At 37.7% G+C, this 26093-nt stretch overlaps 1 protein-coding gene across 1 annotated transcript in view; it reads left to right on the plus strand.

The window, feature by feature from the left end:
* Dthd1 (death domain containing 1) overlaps window positions 1-26093 on the plus strand; it is a 73831-nt gene that overhangs the window by 17786 nt on the left and 29952 nt on the right. The window contains exons 6-8 of the mRNA XM_021211329.2: window positions 9298-9462; window positions 14962-15251; window positions 20793-21031. Coding sequence (XP_021066988.2) covers window positions 9298-9462; window positions 14962-15251; window positions 20793-21031 — 694 coding nt within the window. The remainder of the gene's footprint in view (window positions 1-9297; window positions 9463-14961; window positions 15252-20792; window positions 21032-26093) is intronic.

Below are 26093 nucleotides of genomic sequence, written 5' to 3' on the forward strand. Positions count from 1 at the left end.
CTTCCTTCCTTCCTTCCTTCCTTCCTTCCTTCCTCCCTCCCCCCTCTCCCTTTCTCCCTCCCTCCTTCCTTTCTCCCTTCCTTCCTTCCTTCCAACTTTTTCTTTCTTTCTTTTTTCATTTCTTTATCACAGGAAACTCCTTAAACTCCTTTTATGTGGCATTAAGGGAATTATGGATAGGTAACAAAGGCACAACTGTCGGTTGCTGTTAGATCTGTCAGTGCAGACTGGCTGTGTATTTATCTCCCTGGGAGATTATCTGAGGGGAGTTAATGTAAGGTTCTTAAGATCATCTTTTCTGTCCAGTCAGACTCAGTAGGAGATGTTTGTCAGTGTAACTTCTATAAGGAAACTGTTAACCTAAGTGGGACGGCTCTATCTTCCGAATACATGGCTGTTTGACATTTGAAGAGATTTGGACTCTAGAAACGAAACAGAAGAGCAATTTGTTGGTTTGTTAACATTTTAATATATACAGTAGATTTTTTGTTGCTTAGAAATAGGTACTCACTAGTGATATAGAAAAAGAAAGCAATGATGCAAAGAAAATAGTTATGTACACATTATATTTGTCTTCCATATATAGTTCTTCCTCTTTTACTATTTGCCCCTTTAATGAGCATGCATTATTAACTGTTTCATTTTATAATTGGGAAAGTGGATTTATGTATCTCTTACTTTCCCTAAAAGAGTCTTAATGAATGTTATCTCATTTGTATATTCCCTGGTATTGGAGTTTGTTGCCTTGGGAATGGATAGAGATATATTCAGAATAGAAACAAGTGCCCTCTGAATGGAAATTGATTGGGTTCATCACCCTTCTTTTTCTATGAAGTACAACATTATGTACTTCATAAATAAGAAAAATTTCTCTCTCTCTCTCTCTCTCTCTCTCTCTCTCTCTCTCTCTCTCTCTGTGTGTGTGTGTGTGTCCCTCCCTCCCTCCCTCCTTCCCTCCCTCCCTTTCTTCCTTCATTCCTTCCTTTCTGAATTTGACAATCTAAACCTGCTGAATGGGAGAAACAAACAAAACAAAACAAAAACAGACAAAGAAGGAAATCTGAACACGTGTGGCCTTTGTTGATCAGTAACACTGTATAGACAGAATACATGGCAATTCTAGCACTGTGTATATTTCCACATTTAAAAAAATATGTGTTAGTGCTTAAGATGCAGTGTCTCTGTGAGCACAATCTCAAGATACAGAAACTGACTTAAATATGAGCTTAACAGTGAAGAGTATTCCTATATTTTCAGCAATTACTTTTGGAACAGTGGCATGTGCTATTGGATGTGTTAATATTGACAGTTCATGTAAGACCCTCATCTGAAACAAGCAGACATACATCCATGGCACATAGTAGGTTAGGTAATGTAGTCTGTGATGAGTGTAATTGGGACTAAGAATAATGCCATTTAGGCAAGAATTCCAAAAGTTTATGACTTGATAATTTTAACAAGATAGTTGAACCAAGAAAAATACTTTTCTCTCAATGACTCAGCTGATAAGGGCAGTGACTATTCTTTCTGAGGGCCCAGGATCAATCCTCAGCTCCCACTTGGCATCTTACAACTGCCTGTAACTCTGAGATCTGACACCTTCACACAGTCACACATACATGCAAAAGACCAATGCATACAAAATAGAAAAAAAAGTCATTTGAATTGAAACCACAAGGTAATTATATTGGTGACAAATATTATACTCAAGAGTACAAAATCTGACCCAGGAAATAAATGGTCACCAATTTAAAAGATAAATACAAAAAAACAAAAAAACAACTATGTAGAGAATAGACTACAGGAAATTCATCAGTATGCTACATACCCTAGGCAGTATGACTATGTATATCTTCCCTGTCCATTTACTTCTTGTCTTAGGGTTTTTATTGTTGAGATATCCACTGTGACCAAAATCAATTAAGGCAGGAAAGGGTGTGTCTGGCTTATACTTCTACATCACTGTCTATCATTAATTAAGGAAGTCTGGGCAGGAGCTGAAATAGAGACCATGGAGGAATGCCTGATCAGCCTGGGTTTTTATACAACCCAGAACCATGTGCAGAAGGGTGGCACCACTCAATGTGGCCTGTCCCACATCCACCATGATTCAAGAAAATGCTTTATAGACTTGCCTACAGACAATATGATGAAGCATATTCACAACTGAATGAACCATTCTCTTCCTGGGTAACTCTGACATGTGTTAAACTGACAAAAAAGCATGGAGGAAGCACTTCTATTTTAAACCAGCTCCATCATCAGTATACATAATTTATAAAGAGAATTGGTTTTGAGTGAAGAAATGCTATGTAAAAATCAGTACTTTAATATAAATTAGTTTTCTGAGAAAAACTTAATCCTAAGATGTTAAGGGAATTCACATTTAAAGTCCTATGCATTATATATACCACTAACAGAATTTTCTGAAAGTAAAATGTGCTATGAGAATTTGATGATGTGCTTGCTTGTAGCACATTTTTTTCCTTAGAGATCAATAGCATGTTTATTTTAATGAGCATCTTCAAAGAACTGGTGCTATTTGGGGAGGAAATGAACATTTTTTTAAATAAACAATTTCTATAAAGATGTACTATATTGCCTTCTGGTTTCCATCTATGCCCTGAGCTGATCCTGTGGTACTATGCTCAATACCCAAATACCTCCAGGAGAGAACTGGTCTCCCAGGAGTATGGACATGCCTGTGAGCACAGGTAAGACCACCAATTCTGCTCTGAGGAACCCTCCCAGAACCTTCAGGACACAGGAACCTAGGAGCAGCCTGGGACAGGATCCTTCTGGTTTCCATCTGCACTCTGGAGCTGACCCTATGCAACAACTCTCCATACCCAAATTCCTCCTGGAGAGAACTGGTCTCCCAGGAGTACTTAGGTGCAGAAGATACCATCGAAAACATTGACACAACAGTCAAAGAAAATACGAAAGGCAAAAACCTCCTAACCCAAAACATCCAGGAAATCCAGGACACAATGAGAAGACCAAACCTAAGGATAATAGGAATAGAAGAGAATGAAGATTCCCAACTTAAAGTGACAGCAAAACTCTTCAAAAAATTATAGAAGAAAACTTCTCTAACCTAAAGAAAGAGATGCCCATATACAGAACTCCAAATAGATTGGACCAGAAAATAAATTCCTCTTATAACATGATAGTCAAGATACCAAATGCACAAAGCAAAGAAAGAATATTAAAAGCAGTAAGGGGAAATGGTCAAGTAACATATAAATCAGACCTATCAGAAATACAACAGACTTCTCATTAGAGTCTATGAAAGCTAGAAGATTCTGGGCAGATCTCATACAGACCCTAAGGGAACACAAATGCCAGCCCAGGCAAAACTCTCAATTACCATAGATGGAGAAACAATGATATCCCATGACAAAAACAAATTTACAAATATCTCTCCACAAATCCAACCCTATAAAGGATAACAGTTGGAAAATGCCAACACAAGGAGGGAAACTACACCGTAGAAAAAAAAGAAAATAATCTTCTTTCAACAAAACACAAAGCAGGTAGCCTCACAAACATAAAAATAACAGGAAACAACAATCACTATTCCTTAATATCTCTTAACATCAATGGACTCAATTCCCCAATACAAAGACATAAACTAACAGACTGGATGCTTAAACAGGACCCAGAATTTTGCTGCATATAGGAAATGCACCTTAGTGACAAAGATAGACACTATCTCAGAGTAAAGGGCTGGAAAACAATTTTCCTAGCAAATGGTCCCAAGAAACAAGCTGGAGTAGTCATTCTAATATCTAATAAAATCAATTTTCAACCAAAAGTTTTCAGAAAGGATAAGGAAGGTTACTTCATACTCATCAAAGGAAAAATCTACCAAGAACAACTTTCAGTTCTGATCATCTGTGCTCTAAATGCAAGGGTACCCACATATACAAAAGGAACTTTATTAAAGCTCCAAGCACACATTGCACCTCACACAATAAGACAGGGAGACTTCAACAGCCCACTCTCATTAATGGACAGATCATGGAAACATGAACTAAATAGAAACACAGTGAAACTAACAGAAGTTATGGATTAAATAGTCTTAATATATATGTATAGAACATTTCATTCGAAAACAATATAACTTCTTCACAACACCTCATACAAGTTGATCCATTCTTATCTCCCTGTACAAATCTCATGTCCAAGTGAATCAAGGACCTCCATGTAAAACCAGATACACTGAATCTAATAGAAGAGAAAGTGGGGAAAACCTCAAACACATGGGCACAAGAGAACATTTCCTAAACAGAACACCAATGGCTTTTGCTCTAAGATAAAAAATCAACAAATGGAACCTCACAAAATTGCAAAGCTTCTGTAAGGCAAAGGACACTGTCAACAGAAAAAAAAAACCAACCAGCAACTAACAAATTTGGAAAGTATCTTTACCAATCCTACATCCAAAAGAGGGCTAATATCCAATATATACAAAGAACTCAAGAAGTTAGAGTCCAGAGAACCAAATAACTATTAAAAAATGGGGAACAGAGAAAAACAGAGAATTCTCAACTAAGGAAACTTGAATGGCTGAGAAGCACCTAAAGAAATGTTCAACATTCTTAGTCATCAGGGAAATGCAAAACAAAACAACCCTGAAATTCTACCTCACACCAGTCAGAGTGGCTAATATCAAAAACTCAGGGGCTGGTGAGATGGCTCAGCGGGTAAGAGCACCCGACTGCTCTTCTAAAGGTGCAGAGTTCAATTCCCAGCAACCACATGGTGGCTCACAACCATCCTTAACAAGATCTGACTCCCTCTTTGGGAGTGTCTGAAGACAGCTACAGTGTACTTACATATAATAAATAAATAAATCTTTTAAAAAACTCAGGTGACAGCAGATACTGGCAAGGATGTAGAGAAAGAGGAACACTCCTCAATTGCTGGTGAGATTGCATGTTGGTACAATCACTTTGGAAAACACTCTGATGGTTTCTCAGAAAACTGGACATAGCACTACCTGAGGATCCAGCTATACCACTCCTGGGCATATACCCAGAAGATGCTCCAACATATAATAAGGATACATACTCCTCTATGTGCATAACAGCCATATTTGTAATAGCCAGAAGTTGGAAACAACCCAGATGTACCTCAACAGAGGAATCGATACAGAAAATGTGGTACATTTACATAATGAAATACTACTCAGATATTAAAAACAATGACTTCATGAAATTCACAGCCAAATGAATGGAACTTGAAAATATCATGCTGAGTGAGGTAACTGTCACAAAAGAACACTCGTGGTCTGTACTCACTGATAAGGGGATATTAGCCCAAAAGTTCAGAATACCCAAGATTCAATTCACAGATCATATGAAGCCCAAGAAAAGAAAGATCAAAGTGTGGATGCTTCAGTGCTTCTTAGGAGAGGGAACAAAATACTCATAGGAGGAAATATGAAGACAAAGTTTGGAGCAGAGACTGAAGGAAAGGCCATCCAGAGATTGCCTCACCTTGGGATCTATCCCATATACAGTCATCAAACTCACTTGGAAGCTATTGTGGATGCTGGGAAGTGTTTGCTGACAGGAGCCTGACATGGCTGTCTCGTGAGAGGCACTTCCAGAACCTGACAAATACAGAAAGGAATGCTTGCAGCCAACCATTGGACTGAGCGTAGGGTTCCAGATGGAAGAGTTGGAGAAGGGACTGAAGGAGCTGAGGGGATTTGCAGACCCATGGTGGGAGCAACAGTGTCAACCAGTCAGACTCTCTGGAGCTCCCTGGGACTGGACCACCAACCAAAGAGTACACTTGGAGGGACCCATGGCTCTGCCTGCATACGTGGGAGAGGATGGCCTTGTTGGACATCGGTGGGGAGAAAGGCCCTTGAGCCTGATGGTGTTTGATGCCCCAGGAGAGGAGAATGCCAGGGCAGGAAGATGGGTTTGGGTGGCTGGATTCAGAAGCACCCTCATAGAGGCAGGGGGAATAGGATAGGGGGCTTCAGAGGGGAGACCTAGAAAGGGGAAAACGTTTGGAATGTACATAAAGAAAATATCCAATAAAAATACAAATGAAAAATTAAAAATAACACAAGTAATAAATTACTTGTAAGTAATTACACTTGAAAGTATGAATTGGAATTCAAAGTGTGAGCAATAGTACTTAGTAAAGCTTCAAAAAATCAAATAAAATGTATTTAAAAATGATGTACTATATTTCTTTTCTTTTAATTATTTGTGTGTGCATGTGTGAGAGCCTGCATCCGTATAATCACGTGTGTGGAGGCCCTAGATTTATGTGGAATATCTTCTTCAACCATACTTCACCTTATTTTAAAGTGACACAGTCTCTCCTGAATGCAGAGCAGATGAGTTCAACTCGTCTGCCTAAGTGTGTTTTAAGGATTCCTCATGTCCATATCCTGACCAGTGGGGTTACAAAAGGGCAGGCACACCCACCCACCTGGCATTTCAATAGTGCTAAGGGTTCTAACTCCTGTTGCATTGCTCCATATCATATTAGATGAAGAGATTCTTCCCAACCTTGGTCTATCCTATTTTGTGTAATTGTCATAACATCAAAATATTGTCATTTTTAGATATTGACCAACTACTACTAGTCATTGCTGTGCAACATTATTTGTCAAAGTTCACTAATAGTGCATAAGCAGGGCAGAGTTCAGTTAGAGAGCTATTATTTCCAGGAGATATGGACATATCGTGAGATAATTTGACTTAAAGATAAGTCATGTCAACTACGGAACAGTCTGTTTGATTATTCAGGAATTTTTTTTCTTTTGTTTTAAGATGAACTCTTTATATAGTTCTTCTGGTACCTGTTCAGCCCGTGCTGGCCTCACATTCTCAATACTCCTCCTGTCTCAGTTTCCCCAGTGCTAAAATTACAGGCACATGCCTTGATTATTATGGATAATTTTTAGGTGACAGAAAAGCAAACAAATGTCTTTAATCACAAAGTGCTGTAACTGTGTGTGTGTGTACGTGTGTATGTATGTATGTATGTATGTATGTATGTATGTATGTATGTATGTTTTTATTTTCTTGAACTTGGAATAAAGCCTAGTCTCTGATTGTGTTCTTCCTTGCATCAATTATATTTGCTGGCATATTTTACCAACCCAGATGCTAGCCACTATGTCTTCATAAATCCGATTTTTAGAGAAAAAGAGGAATGTTCCCTTCATTTATACACAAGATGCCTAGAACTGAACTTCCATTCCAGATCTGTCAGAAACTCCTAACAGGACCCAGAGGAACACACAGTACAGATCAGCCCATGTTAAATGAAAAGACGACACACTCTCAAAACCAAAAGGGTTTATAACAAATCCTTGTGTCTTACTTCATGACTGTCAAAGGCTTCTTCTCATTTCTTGTGTGTGTAGTTAGGAAACAAAACACTTTCTGGTTGCCATCATAGCTGTAGCACAACTTCAGATAGACCCATTAGCAGTGAATTCCATGACTTCAACGTGACAAATCTCTCTTTCATTCCCAATTAGTTAATGGAACACGGTCCCACTCAACTACAGTGGGTGAGACATGCAACCTCATTTTACACTCGGAACAAAGGGTTAGCCACTATTTCATGTGCCATTGCTCATGAATGCCAGATGCATATTTTGGCTGAGTTAAGTTATTGTCTGTCTTGAGTTGTGGAGTGTGGGTTTCCTTGATGTGTCATAACCTCACAGAAAACATTGGCAGAAAAAAAGTGAATAGTTACTACTATGGATTGGGCCAGGGAGGATTAACATTATATTTAGAGAAGTTGAATTTTAGTAAATGACCAATATTATGATCTAGTGTGAGTATATCTTCCTGTGTAAATTTCTTTTTTGCTTCAGGATTAAAAATTTTATCACACCTGTAATAATAACTTAACATTTAAAAGCTAGTTTCACTAAATCACGCTTTTATTCTCCCCGATTCCATGAAATACCAATAGAAATTTTCCAAAATAATACTTTAGGTTTATATAAACTCTATCTAACCTCCATCACTCACAAGACATAACACAAATGCACGGAGATGAAAGAAAATGAGTGTGAGACAGGTAGATAGACAGAGAGACAGAAATACAGAGAGACAGAGAAAGAGATGGAGCTAGATCTTATGTATAGTAGGTAGGTCATTTCTGTACCCTTGCAAATTGCAGGATGTTTTTTCCAAAAGATGTTCAGTATCAAAGGCATTTGGCTCTTGGTTGTGAAGAACAGATGCTACTTAAATGGATCCAAGAAGAAAGCTCACGAAATACCTCAAATTTAGTCTCTGAAGACTCCACTATCTCTTTCACGTTGATTTTTTTCTTTTTCACTTTAAATCTAGATTTTCATATTAATTAATCACACCCTTACTTAATTTCCATAGTCTAGAGCTTTACAACCAAACAAAAGAGGTAAGTCAGTCTTTGAACCCCTACATAACCAAATTCCAAAGAATAGAGACCATATTGGTGGGTTCTTAGAAACTGGTCTGTGGAATGAGCTCTCGTTGGCAAACAGCAGTATCACATGGTATATATAGCTCTCAGGCTTTGGACTGGACATATAAGCAGGAGAACGTAGCATATTGCTTATCTTCTGCCATCAGAAATGGTATGGAAATGCTGATACTACTCACACTCTCAATGGATCCTCACAACTGTTAACAGACTTAATTCTGTAATAAAGGTAATATTATTTTAATGTGTTAAGCAGTGAAACTGAGATATATAGTAATAGAATACCAAATTCATGGTCACTTGTTTATAAGAGGCTGAACCAGTAAGGAGATAAGATGGTGTTGGTTATAGCTTTACCTAACATGCTGCACCACTATTCAGGAGTATCCTTAAAGCATCTTTGCATTCATTAAGTTTCTGAGTGTTCATTCTTCTTTTTGTCAGTAGTAAAATGTACTTAATTCTTCAAATCTATCCTATCAGTGTTTTTGCTTCGCAAATATCCTTGAATACTGTTATTGCTTCTAAATCACCTGTACCGTTTTGTTACCACCCAGATCACCCCATGCTATAAACAGATATTACTATGATAGTTTGTAGATATTTCTAGAAGCAAAGTCTATACTATGATATACTGTATTATGATAGCTTGTAGATATTTCTATAAGCAAAGGCTTTGTAATCTCATCTTTCTATTATTCACATCAGGGATAATTAGTAATACATAATATTACATGATAAATTATTATTGGGTTAGTTATTTAATGAAAACTAGATGTGTTAAATGTGACATTTGCTATGCAAATTTTACCCACTTCTGTTTTGATTCTATAGGTCCAAAAGTACATCTCTCAGAAAACCTGGTAACAATGTATGTGAAACTTTAAAATTACTAGGATTCAGGAACAGAGACAGTGGTTGGTTTGGGATTGATGATGTTGTGGTGAGAACTGTCCAGAGTGGCTTGGTATCATTTGAATTATGTGAACACCTAGAGAGGTAAGGCCATAGGAAACAATCAGTGGTGATGTCTCTCTCTTACAGCAATGTAATTAATGTGTAGGAACAGAATCATAAGATTATATTTTTATTACTCAGATAGAAATATAAGCTGTTTTTAGGGTGTACTTAGAAATACAAACCACAATTGACATGGGTCTTCTGATTGCAGTATTGCTCAGGATAACTTAAGTAGGGCTATCAAAACGTCTTGCAACATCGGTTTATTTTTATAGGTTTCTCTTAACCTCCAAATAGTTTCAGAACAGCACCTTCATTTCTTAAATACCACAGGAGTGTAATTAACTTTTCTTATTATGCTCATCTCATAACTATTTGGATATAAACTAAATTTGTTATTTCAGTTCCTTCACTTAATGTCCTCATTTCCATGTTCTCTAGACGGCCCATTAATGGAGCATGTTGGACAGTTTAAGGGACATGAAATGTAGATACTCATGAAGAAAGACAATCCTGTGTCTAAAAATAGGTTTCATTTCATAATAACAACCTTAACTCTATGATTATCCTGAGCCAAATTCTACACAAACACAGTGTGAGATGAGATGAGAGTGTGAATGAGCGAGGGAGGCCTCTTAGAAAAATCCTTTGAGCAAATAAAAGAAGCAGAGGGTTCCAGGGAAGACATTGGAAAAGCTGGTTTCTCTTGGACTTTCCCCAGCCTGGTGTCTCAGGTGAGCTATGGTATACTACAGAAGATGGCTTTGATGGTTCAACCTGGCAGACCTTGTTTGTGGGAAAAGGCAGCTCTGGATAAGGGCTTCTATTCACTGGAAAATGATCAAGGGTTAACTTGCACAGTTCTGCAATCTAAGTCTGATACAGTTTTGTGGAGTGCTGTAACAAAGTGTCACACACTGAGCTATTATCTTACAGTTCTAGAACACTCCTCATACTATGCATGTGCTACTTTCTATTCTGAATACTTTTTGGAATAACACTAGTAATATTGAATTTGGGTCATCCTAGTGACCTGAATTTGTATACCTCGGTAGAGACATAAAGGGTTATCCTCTTGAGTATTGGTACTGAAGGATGTTGTTTAGGATTGAACAAAATTTAACCCAAAACAAGATCCACTATAAATCTCTCAAGTCACAGAAGTAGAGGTGAGTATTTCATCCCCACTTACTTGTGTTTCATGAATGGATTTTTTTTTAGTATAGTTTGCTTCTGTATTTTGTTCTGTAGATATATATTAAATCCAGTTGTTTCATAACTTCTGTTAGTGTCCATGTGTCTCTATTTAGTTTCTGTTTTCAAGATCTGTCCATTGGTGAGAGTGGGGTGTTGAAGTCTCCCACTGTTATTGTGTGAGATGCAATGTGTGCTTTGAGCTTTAGTAAAGTTTCTTTAATGAATATGGCTGCTCTTGTATTTGGAGCATAGATATTCAGAATTGAGAGTTCCTCTTGGTAGATTTTAGCTTTGATGAGTATGAAGTGCCCCTCCTTGTCTTTTTTGATAACTTTGGGTTGGAAGCCAATTTTATTTGATATTAGAATGGCTACTCCAGCTTGTTTCTTCAGAACATTTGCTTGGAAAATTGTTTTCCAGCCTTTCANTCTGAGNTAGTGTCTGTCTTTNTCCCTGAGGTGGGTTTCCTGTAAGCAGCAAAATGTTGGGTCCTGTTTGTGTAGCCAGTCTATTAGTCTATGTCTTTTTATTGGGGAATTGAGTCCATTGATGTTAAGAGAAATTAAAGAAAAGTAATTGCTTTCTGTTATTTTTGTTGTTAAAATTGGGATTATGTTCTTGCGGCTGTCTTCTTTTAGGTTTGTAGAAGGATTACTGCTTGTGGACGTTGTACATCGTGGTGCGGAGCCTAGTGCGCACCACGATGTACAACGTCCACAAGCAGTATTGTGTGAATTTGGTTTTGTCATGGAATACTTTGGTTTCTCCATCTATGGTAATTGAGAGTTTTGCTGGGTACAGTAGCCTGGGCTGGCATCTGTGTTCTCTTAGGGTCTGTATAACATCTGTCCAGGATCTTCTGGCTTTCATAGTCTCTGGTGAGAAGTCTGGTGTAATTCTAATAGGCCTGCCTTTATATGTTACTTGGCCCTTTTCCCTTGCTGCTTTTAATATTCTATCTTTATGTAGTACATTTGTTGTTCTGATTATTATGTGTCGGGAGGAATTTCTTTTCTGGTCCAGTCTATTTGGAGTTCTGTAGGCTTCTTGTATGTTCATGGGCATCTCTTTCTTTAGATTTGGGAAGTTTTCTTCTATAATTTTGTTGAAGATATTTGCTGGCCCTTTAAGTTGAAAATCTTCATTCTCATCTACTCCTATTTTCCATAGGTTTGGTGTTCTCATTGTATCCTGGATTTCCTGGCTATTTTGAATTAGGATCTTTTTGCATTTTAAATTTTCTTTGATTGTTGTGCCCATGTTCTCTATGGAATCTTTTGCACCTGAGATTCTCTCTTCCATCACGTGTATTCTGTTGCTGATGCTCACATCTATGGTTCCTGATTTCTTTCCTAGGGTTTCTATCTCCAGAGTTGTCTCTCTTTGGGTTTTCTTTATTTCTTCTACTTCCGTTTTTAGGTCTTGGATGGTTTGTTCAATTCCATCACCTGTTTGGTTGTGTTATCCTGTAATTCTTTAAAGGATTTTTTTGTTTCCTCTTTAAGGACATGTACCTGTTTTGTAGTGTTCTGTATTTCTTTAAGGACATCTACCTCTTTAGAAGTGTTCTTCTGTATTTCTTTAAGTGAGTTATTAATGCCCTTCTTAATGTCCTCTACCAGCATCATGAGGTATGATTTTAAATCTGAGTCTTTCTTTTTGGGTGTGTTGGGGTAACCAGGACTGGCTGTGTAACTTCCGCAGTCCACACTCTCACCAGTGTAGATTGGAGCCTGGGCAACCCAGCATAAAGATGGCTCCCTTACCAGCTCAGACAGTTAGAGCCTTTCTGGGTGGACATCTCTCCTCTGGCAGGGAAGGTGTCTGGATGTCTGGAGCCAGAAACAGGGTCTGTCCCAGAAGCTGTGTTGCTTCTGCAGTCTGCCCTCTCACAGGCGCCAACTGGTTCCTGGGCGACCCTGAGCAAAGATGGCTCCCTTACCAGCTCAGGTGGTGAGAGCCCTCCCAAGCGGACACCTCTCCTCTGGCTGGAAGGTGTCCAGATGTCTGGAGCCAGAAACAAGGTCTGTCCCAGAAGCTGTATCACTTCTGCAGTCTGCTCTCTCACAGGTGTTGACTGGAGCCTGGGCGACCCAGAGCAAAGGTGGTTCCCTTACCAGCTCAGGCAGTGAGAGCCCTCCCGGGTGGATACCTCTACTCTGACAGGGCGCTTCTGTATTTTGAAGCATTACTTCAACACTATTCTACAACCACATTCTGTTTAATGTTGGAATCACAAAAATTATGAATCTCAGTGAGTGTAGAGTCATGCAAGGAGCATTCCCACACAAATCAGTGGGGCGTTCCCTGAAAACACCTAAGAGGGTATGGCTGAAACTTATGGATCTAGGTCCATTTTCAGCAAAATTTTAGACCGAACAGCATATGAAATTATAACCAATGTATATAAGCATACAGAAGCTTGTTTAGAAAAATATATACCAGCATAGTAAAAATATAGCATAAAATATGTTTTTAAAATATATATCCCAATGTTCATTTACCAGGAATTGAGTTTGCAGGTTCTGGGTAAGTCATTGACCACTGATTCTGAAAGCTTAGGAATGTTGCAGTACACCTCTGTAAGCTTTATAAATATCACGTCATTGGTGAGGCTGAATTTATTACATCTCCTTCAATCATAAACAACATTGCTTACTATTAGAGTTTCATACATCTAAAAATTTTAAATTTTAGATCATTTGTAGCAAAAACAAAATAAAACAAACAAAAAACAGAAACCAATTGTTTGGCTATATCAAACTGTTTCCCTTCTCTTCTCTTTTCTTTCACTTTCTTTTCTTTTCTTTTCTTTTCTTTTCTTTTCTTTTCTTTTCTTTTCTTTTCTTTTCTTTTCTTTTCTTTAGAGTGGAGGGACCTATAAAGTTTAGAAGAGGGTGTGAGATTTCTTAGGGTTGAGGGTATTGCTGGTTTTGAGCAGCCTGACATTGGTGCTAGGGACCTAACTTGGGTCCTCAGCCAGGGCAGAATATAATCCTAACCACAGGAATATTTCAATGCACCCACATTTACATTTATTCTCTGAACATTTGCATTTAAAATTTTTATGAATTAATTTATTTCATGTTGTTTGAGACAGGATCTTACAAGATAGCACCAGATAACCTGGAATTTTCTATTTAGACAAGGCTGGCCTGAAGTACATGGCAACCTTCTTGCCTCTGCCTCCTGAGTACTGGAGTTATAGATTAAAACTAACCCATGTGGATTAATTTAATTGAATTTTATAGTTGTTGTTAAAGTCCAAGACCTAAAGAATGCTACTCTATGTCCACATACACCAGAATCACCATACTTTTACCTCCATACCCACAAGAAGTGCTTTAAGACCAACAACATTGCAGGAACTGTCCTCTTCTATGATTGCAGTGCCTTCTTCTAGACCCCTTCTGAGTGGCACACTTAAATGTGTGGGTAATATGCTTGTACTGTGGTGAAGACTGCAACATCACCAAGTGATACAATTTCTCAACTCCGTTATAGTCTTATGGGACCACCCACGTATATGCTTTCAGTCACTGAAATGCTATGAGGTTCATGATTCTATAATTAAAATATTTGGGGCACATTCAGAGTTCAGCTGAGGCAAGATAATGACTTTAAGGATATGTTTTAGAGGGGGATATGCTAGTTCACACTTGTAAACTCAGGTAGAAGGCTGAGGAAGGACTGTTGTGAGTTCAGGGCAGGCTGGGCTACATATCAAGGAGAAACCACAAAACAATAACCAAAAGCATGTTTTGGAATTTAACTTGAGACCTAGGGAGAGATCTCAGTCAGTAAAGTTCCTGTCATGCAAACAGAGGATCTCAGTTTAGTTCCCCAACATTCAAGAGCCTTAGCATGATGGTTAACATATACAACTCCAGTACTAAGAAAAGAGACAGGCAGATCTCTGGAACTCATTGTCCAGCTAGCCTAGGGAACATGATGAACTCTCTAGGTTCATAGAGACATTCTGTCTCAAATAATAAGGAGGAGGATGAGGATAGAGAGAGATAGCTAACATCTAACACTGACCTCTTATTTCCCCATGCATGCACACACATGTGCCCACACATTCAAACTTAGAGATGTATATATCCACAGAAACATATGCATATAAAACACACAGACAAAAGACAGATAAAGACAACAAAGAACTTAATTGATCTGAACTGGTTTCTTGACTGCCAAGGTTTCACTAAAGTACTTTAATATAGCTAATTGGCCATCAGTTTGCTTTAAGTTAAAGTTAATAAAAATAACTTTTTTCCTTGGGTTTGTGGTGTTCCAATGCTTCATTCCCTCCTCAGGTCTTGCCTCTTTCCCTTTGCACAGGTTTATAGTGCTCCACCTGTCTTCCCCAGTGGACAATAGCCACTTGGTTTCTTTTGTCAAGTCGTTAGAGGAAGCCTCTCTCAGTACCACTGCCTGCATTGTACTGTCACACCAGAAGGACAATCCACATAAGGTGGTTATTTTAGTGGTACCTTCTAAGGAGTTAAATCTGGTGATGAAGAGCTTGCGCTCAGAAGGGTTTGGAGGACTTCCAGAATCATCTAGACAATTCCAAATAAGAGAAGGAGAACAACTTCTTTTGAGGTTTACTGGAAACATATTTGGTTCAAGTAAGTATGAGGAAATATTCTTACATATACTACAGACTTTAAGCCACAAATTTTAGTTGCAACACACCAAACTTGTGTTAGTAGAAAAATGACTTCCTTGGAATTTAGAGAGACATTTGAGACTAACCCTTTTAGACACTTTTCTCTGCACGTGTGTGTGTGTGTTTTCAGGAATGATGGAATGATTTCAGGTGACATTATTTTGTGACTAGTCTTCTTTATGATTGCTTCCTGACTTCGGGCTAGCATCTCCTCTTCCTCATGACAACTTCTTAGCTTCCACACAGTAATACGGACGTGTTTCCTCACAATAATAGTAATCACTGGATAAATATATCATGTGACAGATGGCTCCTCACTTATGATGACTTGATGTAGAGTGGCTGTCTTTATGACATACAAAAGTGGTACGCACTCAAGGAGAAGTGGAACATTTTGAGTTTTGATCTTTATCCAGCTTAGTGTTTTCAGGAATGATTCTTTTTGTGATGTCACAGCTCCAACTTAGTCATCTGGTCTTGAGGGGGAAAGAACCATTATTCTATGGTATGTTGGGTTGCTAGATTACACTGTTATGTGAAATACATTGTGTGTTTCTGACATACTTTACAAGTTTTATGTTTATATGAAAGTGAGCCCATCCAGTAGCAACTGTTTGTTACTCTTATGATTGACTTATACTACCTGCCATTGTACTTAAAACTGACTCAAAATTTTTAATGTGTCCTCCAAAAAGTCTATCATGGGTCATTGAACTGTCAGGAGATATGATTGGAAATTTGGCATGTAATTCCTTGTTATAAATCACATGCACACTTATGTAATTTTACAGGGTTTTTTTTTGTTGTTTTGTTCTTTGAGATGTGGTTTCTCTGTGTAACAAGTCTGTCCTGAATGCAACTTGTAGACCCGGCTCGCCTCAAACTCACAGAGATCCCCCTGCCTCTGCCTTCTGGGTACTGGGATTATTGGAGTTGGGCACCATGCCTGTCCTTATTTTACATATTTTTAACTATATTCTGCATTTGGAAAGTGGTTTGAGGTAAAGAAGAAGCTTAAGGACATTTGATGTGGGTGATATATACCCTGTAGACTTTTCATTTCCACATTTACCCTTTGTTACTTTTGTTGCCATTTTAAATGGCATTAAAATGAGAAATTATTGACTTCTAGGTTTGGGTTTCATTCATACTCTCAGGACACAGTCTTCACAAGAATGAAATTTGATGTGACAATGAGCATATCTTCATTGCCCAATGTTCTCTGAGCCTGAGAACTTCCAGCTTCCAATGACTGCAGAGTAAATGAATGAGGAATTGGCATGCTGAAGAACAAAGATAGATGGTAGAACTGGAAAGGGCTGGGGATGAGGGAGTGATGAGAGGCAGGGAGTGAAAAAGATGCATGAGAGTGAAAGAACTGATGAAAAGAATAAAAAAGAAGAGTAAAGAGATAGCAAGAGAGCAAGAGTGAGAGAGAGAGTGAGCGAGTGAGAGAGAGAGAGAGAGAGAGAGAGAGAGAGAGAGAGAGAGAGAGAGAGAGAGAGAGACACTTTGGTGGAAGAATCGTCCTCTGGATATTCTTTTTCACCAATGACTTCCTACTTCCATTTCGTTCCTCAAGTAAAATAGAATGTCAAAAGTGTACTTATAATGGTGAGGTAAGAGGGAGAATTAAGGGTGGGTTTTATGGGGATTTCTGGATCAGGAATCTTGCTATGCACCTGACTTGATGTAATACTCTCTGTCTCTTTATAAATCAATATGCATATCATTGAATTGCTCATTCAGAAAATGACTCCAAGATTTATATGGTCTTTGTAGTTTCCATATTAAAGGAGATTTGAAGTCAGTCCTGGCCCTTAAAGGGATAAGTGAGATCAATTATTTTCCAATATCTACCAATCTAAAGTGTGTTTTCTACTTACATACAGCAGCTCAGCCACGGGAGGGGAAGAGAAAGTAAGGGTGGAAAAGATGCCTTCCTACTTATGTTTTGATACAGAAAACACAGTGTAAACCCAAGGAAAGCCCTCTAGAGAGAGAGAGAGAGTCAGAATCTAGATATCCTCCTCCCAAATGAATACTACAAATGATTTTCTCATAATACCAAAGTGACAGGTATGTTTATCTACTGTTGTAAACAGGACTGAGCTGCTGTCCTAATAGGAGGTAGACCTGTTGTCTTTACTGGAGCTCAGTATCATACGGTAACTTAAGACAGCCTAAAGACTGGCAGCACATATGCTGGGTTGTCTATAAGGAATGGAGATGATCTCATCTTTACTCCAGGAAACTGAGACAGGCCAGAGACTAGTGTCAGAATACTTACTGGAAGTTTCTACATCTAGAAGGAATATGGGTCTTCACAAAAGGACCATCAAAAGCTAAGAAAGCAGGATCACAGGACATGTTGAAAGATAGTGGGAGATGAATGGATCAGTTGATCCATTGCAAAGACTGTGCTTGAGATTTCATTAGAGATGGGTGGTCTATACAGGTGTAACAAGAGTCAAGTTACACTCCAACTTAGTTGGGATTAAACTGCAAAGAAAAGGTTGAAGTGAAGAGACCAGGTAAGGAGCTAGTTCGGGAAACTGAGCCATTTCTGTAAGGCCTTGACAGACCTTCGAGGTACAAGCTGTGGACAGCAGGTTAGAATTCTAGAAATATGCAGAGCCACGGTTTCTCTCAAGATCCTTTGGTTCCTCATATAGCTAGTACTTTTGCTTCCTCATTTGCCTTTTCTAGTGAAAGCGCTCATTCATGTGTATGTACTTCCTTCCAATGATGTCAATAAAAGAGGCTTAACAATCATTTCCGAGAAAATATGTATTACTGTAAGAAACCTCTGATTACTCACAAAATAGAAATACTTATTTTAAAAAATGGCTAGTATTTGTGGAAAAGTGATTGTCTCAATTCTCTTCTAGGTACTATGTGTCATATATTTGAGACTGGGAAATACCTCTCCAAAGGTCAGCAAGACAATGCTGTCCTCACAGTTAGAAATAAGTCACTTTCAACTTCTCCTTTATATGTGTCAGGGAAGGAAGAAAATACATAGTTATTTCTTTATAATTTTTAATCATTTGTTTCTTTTATTATAAAATGGTGACCCTCAAAATATAGTGTTCCATATTAGCAACAATACAAGGTCAACTTTAAAACATAGCATACCAAGCTATAGTTGAGATCATAAATATGTTACTGGTAAACCCTCAAGAATTTTATCCCTGTTTTATTTACAGATGTGTCATTAGGGTTCCATTACATATACTACTAATTTTTAAAAGGAGTAGACTGACAATGATAGGTTTAAAAATTCTAGATCTGAATTTAACCAATGTAGGGTTACCTCCACAGCTTTGTATCCTACATATTAATTATCAATTTCCAGTAACTGTAAATATGGAAGGGGAAATAATGTGTTTGAAGGGACAAAAAAGGAATTTCTTCAGTGAAAGTCTACTGAGAGTAAAGTTGTGCAATTTCTTCTGATAGTTTTTGGGGTGCAAAACAGAGACCTAAAACAGTGTTACTCAAGAGATCCGAAAACTTCAATTTAAAATTTAGATGACATTTTAATCACTCAAAATAACATATTAAATAGCTAGTATAAACCCTTTTTAAGAACCCTCCCCAATTAAGTCACCCTTTCTTTAAAAATCTGCTTCACTAAAGTAGCCAGATTGCCAAGATGCAATATTACGCAAAGGAATCTACTTGAGTCCTTTCTGCAACTGAGAACCATTCTCTTCCTGCTTTTAACTATAGTTTCAAAATTTACCAAAATGCCTTTTCGCAATCACAGAAGAGACAGAGCAATGTCTTCTACAACTTTCACTGAATCCTTCCCTTTGGGTGAAACAGAAAGCATTCATTGTGAGATATAGCTAAGGGTCTTCAGGTTTGTGAATTCCTGGAGAGTAGAACTTCAGTTTGATGTTCCACTGCAAGTCGAACTATCTTTGTTTGCACACAGATGCAGAATAGCAACAGAACCCAATTATTTCTTTTCCTTTGCTATTTCACTGTCATTTATTCAGCATTTGATACATACCATGACCATGAACAATTATTTTATTCCTATGATGTCAGGTCATTTTAAAAGGTCATCCTGGCAAGCAAGTGTTATTTCTCCTGCTTTAAACGTGAGGAAGAGCAGGGCCTCAACAATCTCCAAGTGTGAGCACTGGAGAGACATAACCATACTGACAAATGGTGGCGGGTGAAGATGCCTCTCGACATTTACAGTTCACACATACAAGCTCAGCTGCTCCATCGGAGTTCCCTAAGGATCTGCTGCTACTGGCAAGCAGGCGTACAGTGTCAGAGGAAGCAGTAATAGCCTTCCTTCTATTGCAATAGGGGGCTCTACAACCTACAGAGGTGAAATTCTTGTTCACAGAATTTTGTTATTTTCAATAACACTTCTCTATGCCTTTGTTTTAAGAGCATCCACCACATTTTCTTAATAATTTCAACACATCCAGTAACTGTTTCACTCGGAAGTTCTATAATAGCACTGTCTTTTTCTATAATTGTGGGAACCTGTTATTTCTGTGCTTTTTCCTAAGAAAACCATTAGCCAGGCAGTGGTGGTGCACACCTTTAATTCCTACATTTAGGAGTCAGAGGTTGGGGGAATCCCTGTGAGTTCCAGGCAAACTTGGTCTACAGAGTAATGTCCAGGAGAACCAAGGCTACACAGAGAAACCTTGTTTCAAACAAACAAACCAACCAACAAACAAACAAACCACAAAAACAAACAAACAAAAAAAGAAAATTAGAAAACCATGAGACTTATGTGGTAGCCATCAAGTATGTGCAGAGTGACTGAGAAGTTGAATTATTAAAAAACATTTAAACCATTTACATAGTGCGTGTGTGTGTGTGTGTGTGTGTGTGTGTGTGTGTGTGCACGCGCGTGCGCAAGTGAGTTTATGTGGAGATCCTAAGGCAACGTGTAGGGATTTGTTCTCTCCTTCTACCACGTGGGATCTGGGGATTAAACTAAAATATTCAGGCTTGGTGGCTAATACCTTTATCTGCTCAGCCATTTAGGAGACCCAGAAGTTGAATTTTTTTAATGGTCTTGAATTTAATTTTAAATTCTACGTAAACAGTCACACGTCACAGGAGAATGGAGCATTAGAATATTCTCTGTGAGGCCATGGCAGTGCACACTGTGGGAGGAGCAGCACAGAGGAAAGGGAAAGATCATCCTTGGAGAGTGAAGATAACTTTCGATATATTGGAAAAATGAATTTTCAAAAAGTTTTGTATTAGAAAACCACAAAGAGGAAAAATAAAAGGAAAAACTATTAGATGTGGAAGCTTGCAGAAAAAAATTGGCCCCATGACAAAAGAGGAGTTCTAGTAATGTACAGTAACTTGCTATGGCTGTGAGGCTATATGTTCACAAGCAATGAGCACGCAAGACACTTTAACAATATCTGATAAATGACAAGTCACGGAGATTTTAGAAAATTAAAGCAAACTAATTATTTTACCGGTGACAAGTGTGTCTCCATTTTAGGCAATGGGAAAGATTATGGGAAAGACTACAAGCTCATTTTTCACCTGCAAAGAAAACCCAGGCTAGAACTGCACATCAAAGAGGTGGATGAATTCGGGAATTATAGCTGCCCTCATTATAAAGGTACCATTACAGTTTACAAAGTACCCAGAGAGAAGATCGTCCCCAACTTGGATCAAACACTTCATGAAACTTTTTATCAGTTTCCAGTTTGCAAATTACCACTGAAATTGCCAAAGGTAAGTTAGTTAGTACACTTTCTTTGTAACAACTTTTGTTACCTCTTTGTAATTTCCTATTAACAATGAGTTATACAAGTAGATGAATGCAGAAGGATAGAAAACACAATAATAAATTTGCTAAAGAAGGGGTAGGTAGGACCAATTCTAGAGTGATAGAATATGTATCAGTGTTTCTGCTATTGTCAATGTCAGTTTCTCTAACTAGAGCAATGTACTTTGAGCTGTTCTTTATTGCATTTTGTTAAAGAATGTGTGCACAATGCCATTCATCTTCTGAGACCTCATCTGAGTTACTGAGACATCATTTATGAAAACATTGAATGCATTTTAGACTGCACTTTGAGGACCAATCATTGTGAACATGGCAATAGCATCAAAATAACGTCAGTAAAACTGATAGTTTCCAGCATGTTTATTTCACAAATTATTTATATCTAATAATCTATCTCATGTCAGAAAATCAGATTAAATTATTTTCTAGAAAATTCAAACACATAAAACATATACAAATTTTATTATTATAAAAGTACCTTTTTTCCATATATGAGTATAACTACCCTACATCAATGATGCAAAATAATGTTGAAATATGTTATTACTATCTTGCAAGAAAACATTTTTTACTTTTAAAGAAAGCTAAATTATTTTTTGTTTTTATCTTTTGTGTTTTCAATCTCAGCATCACGTTTTCTGTATATAGATTTTATATTTCTTTTTATGTGTCTCGTGTAGTCCCCTATTCATAAACTTCTATGTATCTGAGGATGACTTGAACTCCAAATCCCTTTGCTTATACACCAACTGTTAGGAGTACAGGTGTGAACCATCACAGCCGGCTTTTGTACTGTCCATAATTAACAAACATAAATTGTACTTCTGAAAAGGGATGTGCTCTGCTGTGTGTTATTATAAATCCTGACCTGCAGAAATAAAATGTAGTCAGAAACTATGATGTCAAAAGTGGTGTCTACTGTCCACACATGGCTAGCCATAAAAGAGAAATATTATGTCACTAAAGATATATTAATGGATCATAATTTGTTTATGATGGTGAAATGATGCATCTGTAATATCTTGTTTATTTGATCAGGTTAAATAACATTATACAAATCAATTCTAATATGTATCTGAAATTCTATTTCTGTGGAATAACACTTTCCTAAATGCATGTAACCTAATGGAGTATGTAAAACATGTACATAAAACTGCATTATAAGGTTAGACCTGATTAGATAGATAATGGTAAAATAATGCATTAATAGTTGTTCAGAGGTTGAAAATAGCATCACCGGAAGCTAAAAAACAGTAGATATTTTGTGTTGATTACATTATTCTTTTTTTCTGTTCATGGGAATGTAACCATTAGACATGAAGAAAAATCTGACTTACAGCAAGAAAATGGAATGTATTTTATTGGGGTGAGAGATTTAAATACCTTAGCAGAAATTCACATTTCAATTAAGGCCATTAACATAATTTCCAAAACACAAAAATCTTGTTAAGTGCTTTTACATGCGTTGTGTCATTAAATCCTCCTAGAAGCTCATGATGCAATACCATTGTTCTTGTGTTCCTGGGAGTGGAGACAGAGCAGGGCCGGTCATGTTGTCCAGGATCCTAGGGCTAAGTGCAGATGAGGGAATCCCACACAGGGAATTTGTTCCCAGGGTGGGTGTTCAGGAAGCTCTGCATGGTTGCCTCCTAAGCAGATAAAACTTCTATTCTTAGCCCAGTAAGCAGAAGAGAGGTGAAGGTATCTAGATTCTCTCTAGAAGTTGTAGAAATTGGAAAAAAAAAAAAAAGAAACTTAGACAAACTACTGGAAAAAGTTAGCGATCGGCTCACGCATGGACACCAGCCAAATGAAAGCAGCTTCAGTGCAGAGGAGCAAGCGCTGAGCCATGTGAGCCTTTGCCTGATGGTTTGAAGGAGGTACTGGGGTTCTGAGCACATGCTGTTCAACAACGGATGGCAAAAATCTGAGCTATGTTCAGGACAGTACAATCATCTAAAGGAACATCCACTCCCATTTGTGCATCTGCAGTTTTGTCTTTATATTTATTCCTGATTTCCCTCCAATGTGCCTCTCTCTCTCTCTCTCTCTCTCTCTCTCTCTCTCTCTATATATATATATATATATATATATATATCTTACGAAAAGCTGCAGAAGTTAGTTCTCCTCTTTCTCTACTCAGTGGTGACTCTAGCTCTTATTTTGACGTTAATGAACACCATAACTGTACTTATATTGTCTGTGATGTAACTGAGTGATAGAGCATGTATTTATCATGTGTGAAGTTCTGAGTTCAATCACCATCGACACTAACCAAGATATACGTATATTTATCAGGTAAAATATTTTCTATATCTATATAACATGGAATAATCAAGCTGTGAAAATTAGCATAACCATCACCTCACACATTAACTATTTCAATTGCCTTATAGGAAAATTTAAATGTGCTTCTGTAGATGCTTTTCTAATGTTCAAGTCTCTGCTCACATGTTATTTGCTCTTCTTATCCCCCCATGTACTAGTCATTGTTTAACCTGTAACCCTCTTTGGTTTTATTTTGTTGTATTTAGAACTAGTCTGTCTTGGCCAGGTTCTTTCTTAAATGATGAGCCTGGTGCAGACTAGGCACTAAGTATGTCTGACTGCATGTGAGGGATGCTTCATAACCACCTCCAATCAGCTTCCCCGACAGTCACCACTCTAGGCTGGATGGGGCACTGTGAGGTTCTCAGACTAGTATTTTAGCCTGCGAGCCCTTTCCTGTCAGGCTGAGGAGTTGATCAGGTAAGTATATAAAGATTTGGATGCTCTCTAGGCTCCTTAGTTGAGCATGTTTTCCGCCCACAAAGCCGGGTTGCTGTTCTCCAGCTTTGGTGTGATTAGGAGGCAAATCAGAGCTCAGGAGGCCTTCCTAGCAGAAAGGCTCAAGAGTTTATTTACATGGTATCAGACAATTGGAAGAGAGCTCTTACACACAGGGAAAGGAACTTTATATAAAAAAAGCACATGGCATAGACTCAACCCTCCTTGATCTGTATTTCCTCTGTGGCCTGTATGATTCATGAAATAAGTAGGTGAATTAGCCATGCTAGCTAACTTAGGAGTTTATACAGGTTTTCTCTCTGAAAGTTTATATCTGATGACCGTAATTGTGTCATGAGCTATTTTTCTGCTTTGACCCTGACACATTCTGTTTACTCATCTGCCTGTGCCGGTTGGCCACTTCTTGTGTTTCTGCCTCAATGTGACATCTCCCAGGAAGCTGTCCTAACTTCCCTCTCTATTCCAACCTCAGTGTTCCTGACATGCACAGCCACAGATTTTGTACTTCATCTGTTGTTGTAGCTACCACACTCCATTACAATGCCTTGCTTACTGTTTCTCAACGGACAATTTTAAATACTTTTCAACCTTACTGTTTTTATTACTTATTTGTTTTTATTATTTATTTTAATTTTTTGGAAATTATTTTGACAATTTATTGTGGGATTACCAATCCCCAAGAAATAATGATACAGATACATTGCATATCTGCTTATGTATTTTGTATGTACATGTGTGTGTTTAAATAGGTGAAGATTAAAATCTTTTTAAAAATGCTGATATATATTATATATATATTACACACACACACACACACACACACACATATATATATATATATATATATATATATATATACTACACACATACATACACATATCATTTATACCATTTATTATTCTTACTTTCATTCTTCCTATTATCCTGGTCTACCCCCTTCTTCTTCCTCAAGTGTTTTTTTCTTCTTTCCACATAGTTCTCTTGTGCTCATACCATTAGAGAAAATGATACAGCTGTTAACAGTCATTAGGTCTTTGGGAAGGGACTGGACCCCACGGGTATCATACCCCATATCCATGGTAGAAAGCCATAGAACCCATTCTCAAGCAGGTATTCATAGATTTTGTTCATGCCTATGACAGTAATGTCAAATCTGTAAGGCAGAATTTCATTACACCCTTTCCCATTCTCTGTCTCTTAAGTTGTTTCTGACTTCTCACAATTCACAATAGAGCTGAACATGTTTTTCTCCTCAACATTGCCATACCGTGCCTGATAGAAACACAATTTCAGAAAGTGCTTTATGAATAACTAGATCAATGAAGTCATTTCCAATAGTCTTAAAAATATTCAACCTTGAAACTTATCATCTTGAAACTACACCATCACTTTAAAGATAGAACATCTTAAATGTCTGCTGCTTTTTGTAGACAAATTGACTATCAATATGCCATCTGTACTTTCCTTTCTTCCCAGATGGGTTTGTAAGGGCTTTCCAGATTCACACTCTTGGCCATAACTTTTACACAAAACTTTTGCAAATAAGTTCACAGGGCTGAGAAAGAATTTGTGGCTGCGGACGTGTTTTTCCTCTTTTACAACCAGTGAATACCTAAATGGGAATTGAAACCATGACATTTGTTTTGTGAGAACAGACTTCTCCACAAAGTTTAGAATTAAAAACACCAGAGGTCAGCTAAGCAGAATTAAAATGTTTCACTTGCCAGTAAATAGAAGTACCCACAGAAAGCAAACAGTAAATACTTTTAACAAAGAAATGTTGTGGCTTAATTGTCATAAGTACAAGAAGTTAATAACGTTAAGCACCACTTAGAAAAGTGTGAACACCTTCCCCTCTGACATGATCCTAGCTTAAAACATATTAACATTTAACTTTTACAACAAACAGATCTACCCAAGGATGTTGGGAAGGTCTAGAGAGCTAGGTGATTGTTACAGCGTTACAGATTTAATTTATTTTTTAACCATGAGTTCAATACTTTGAGAATATTTGAAGAATAAGCATCTCAAAGACACAGTGTATCATTAAGAAGTCACTATGCACTCTGAGTGTACAGGCACATACATTTGCATACAAAAAAATCACAAGGTAAAATGCTAATGTACAGTGTGATTCCTCAAAGATCATCTGTAACTTGTACTTGTTTGCTTCCTGTTTGTTAGAATATCTTACACCCTCCAACATCCACATTTTGCTCA

Source organism: Mus pahari, chromosome 13 (assembly GCF_900095145.1).
Source record: "Mus pahari chromosome 13, PAHARI_EIJ_v1.1, whole genome shotgun sequence".
In the NCBI taxonomy this organism is placed as follows: Eukaryota; Metazoa; Chordata; class Mammalia; order Rodentia; family Muridae; genus Mus; species Mus pahari.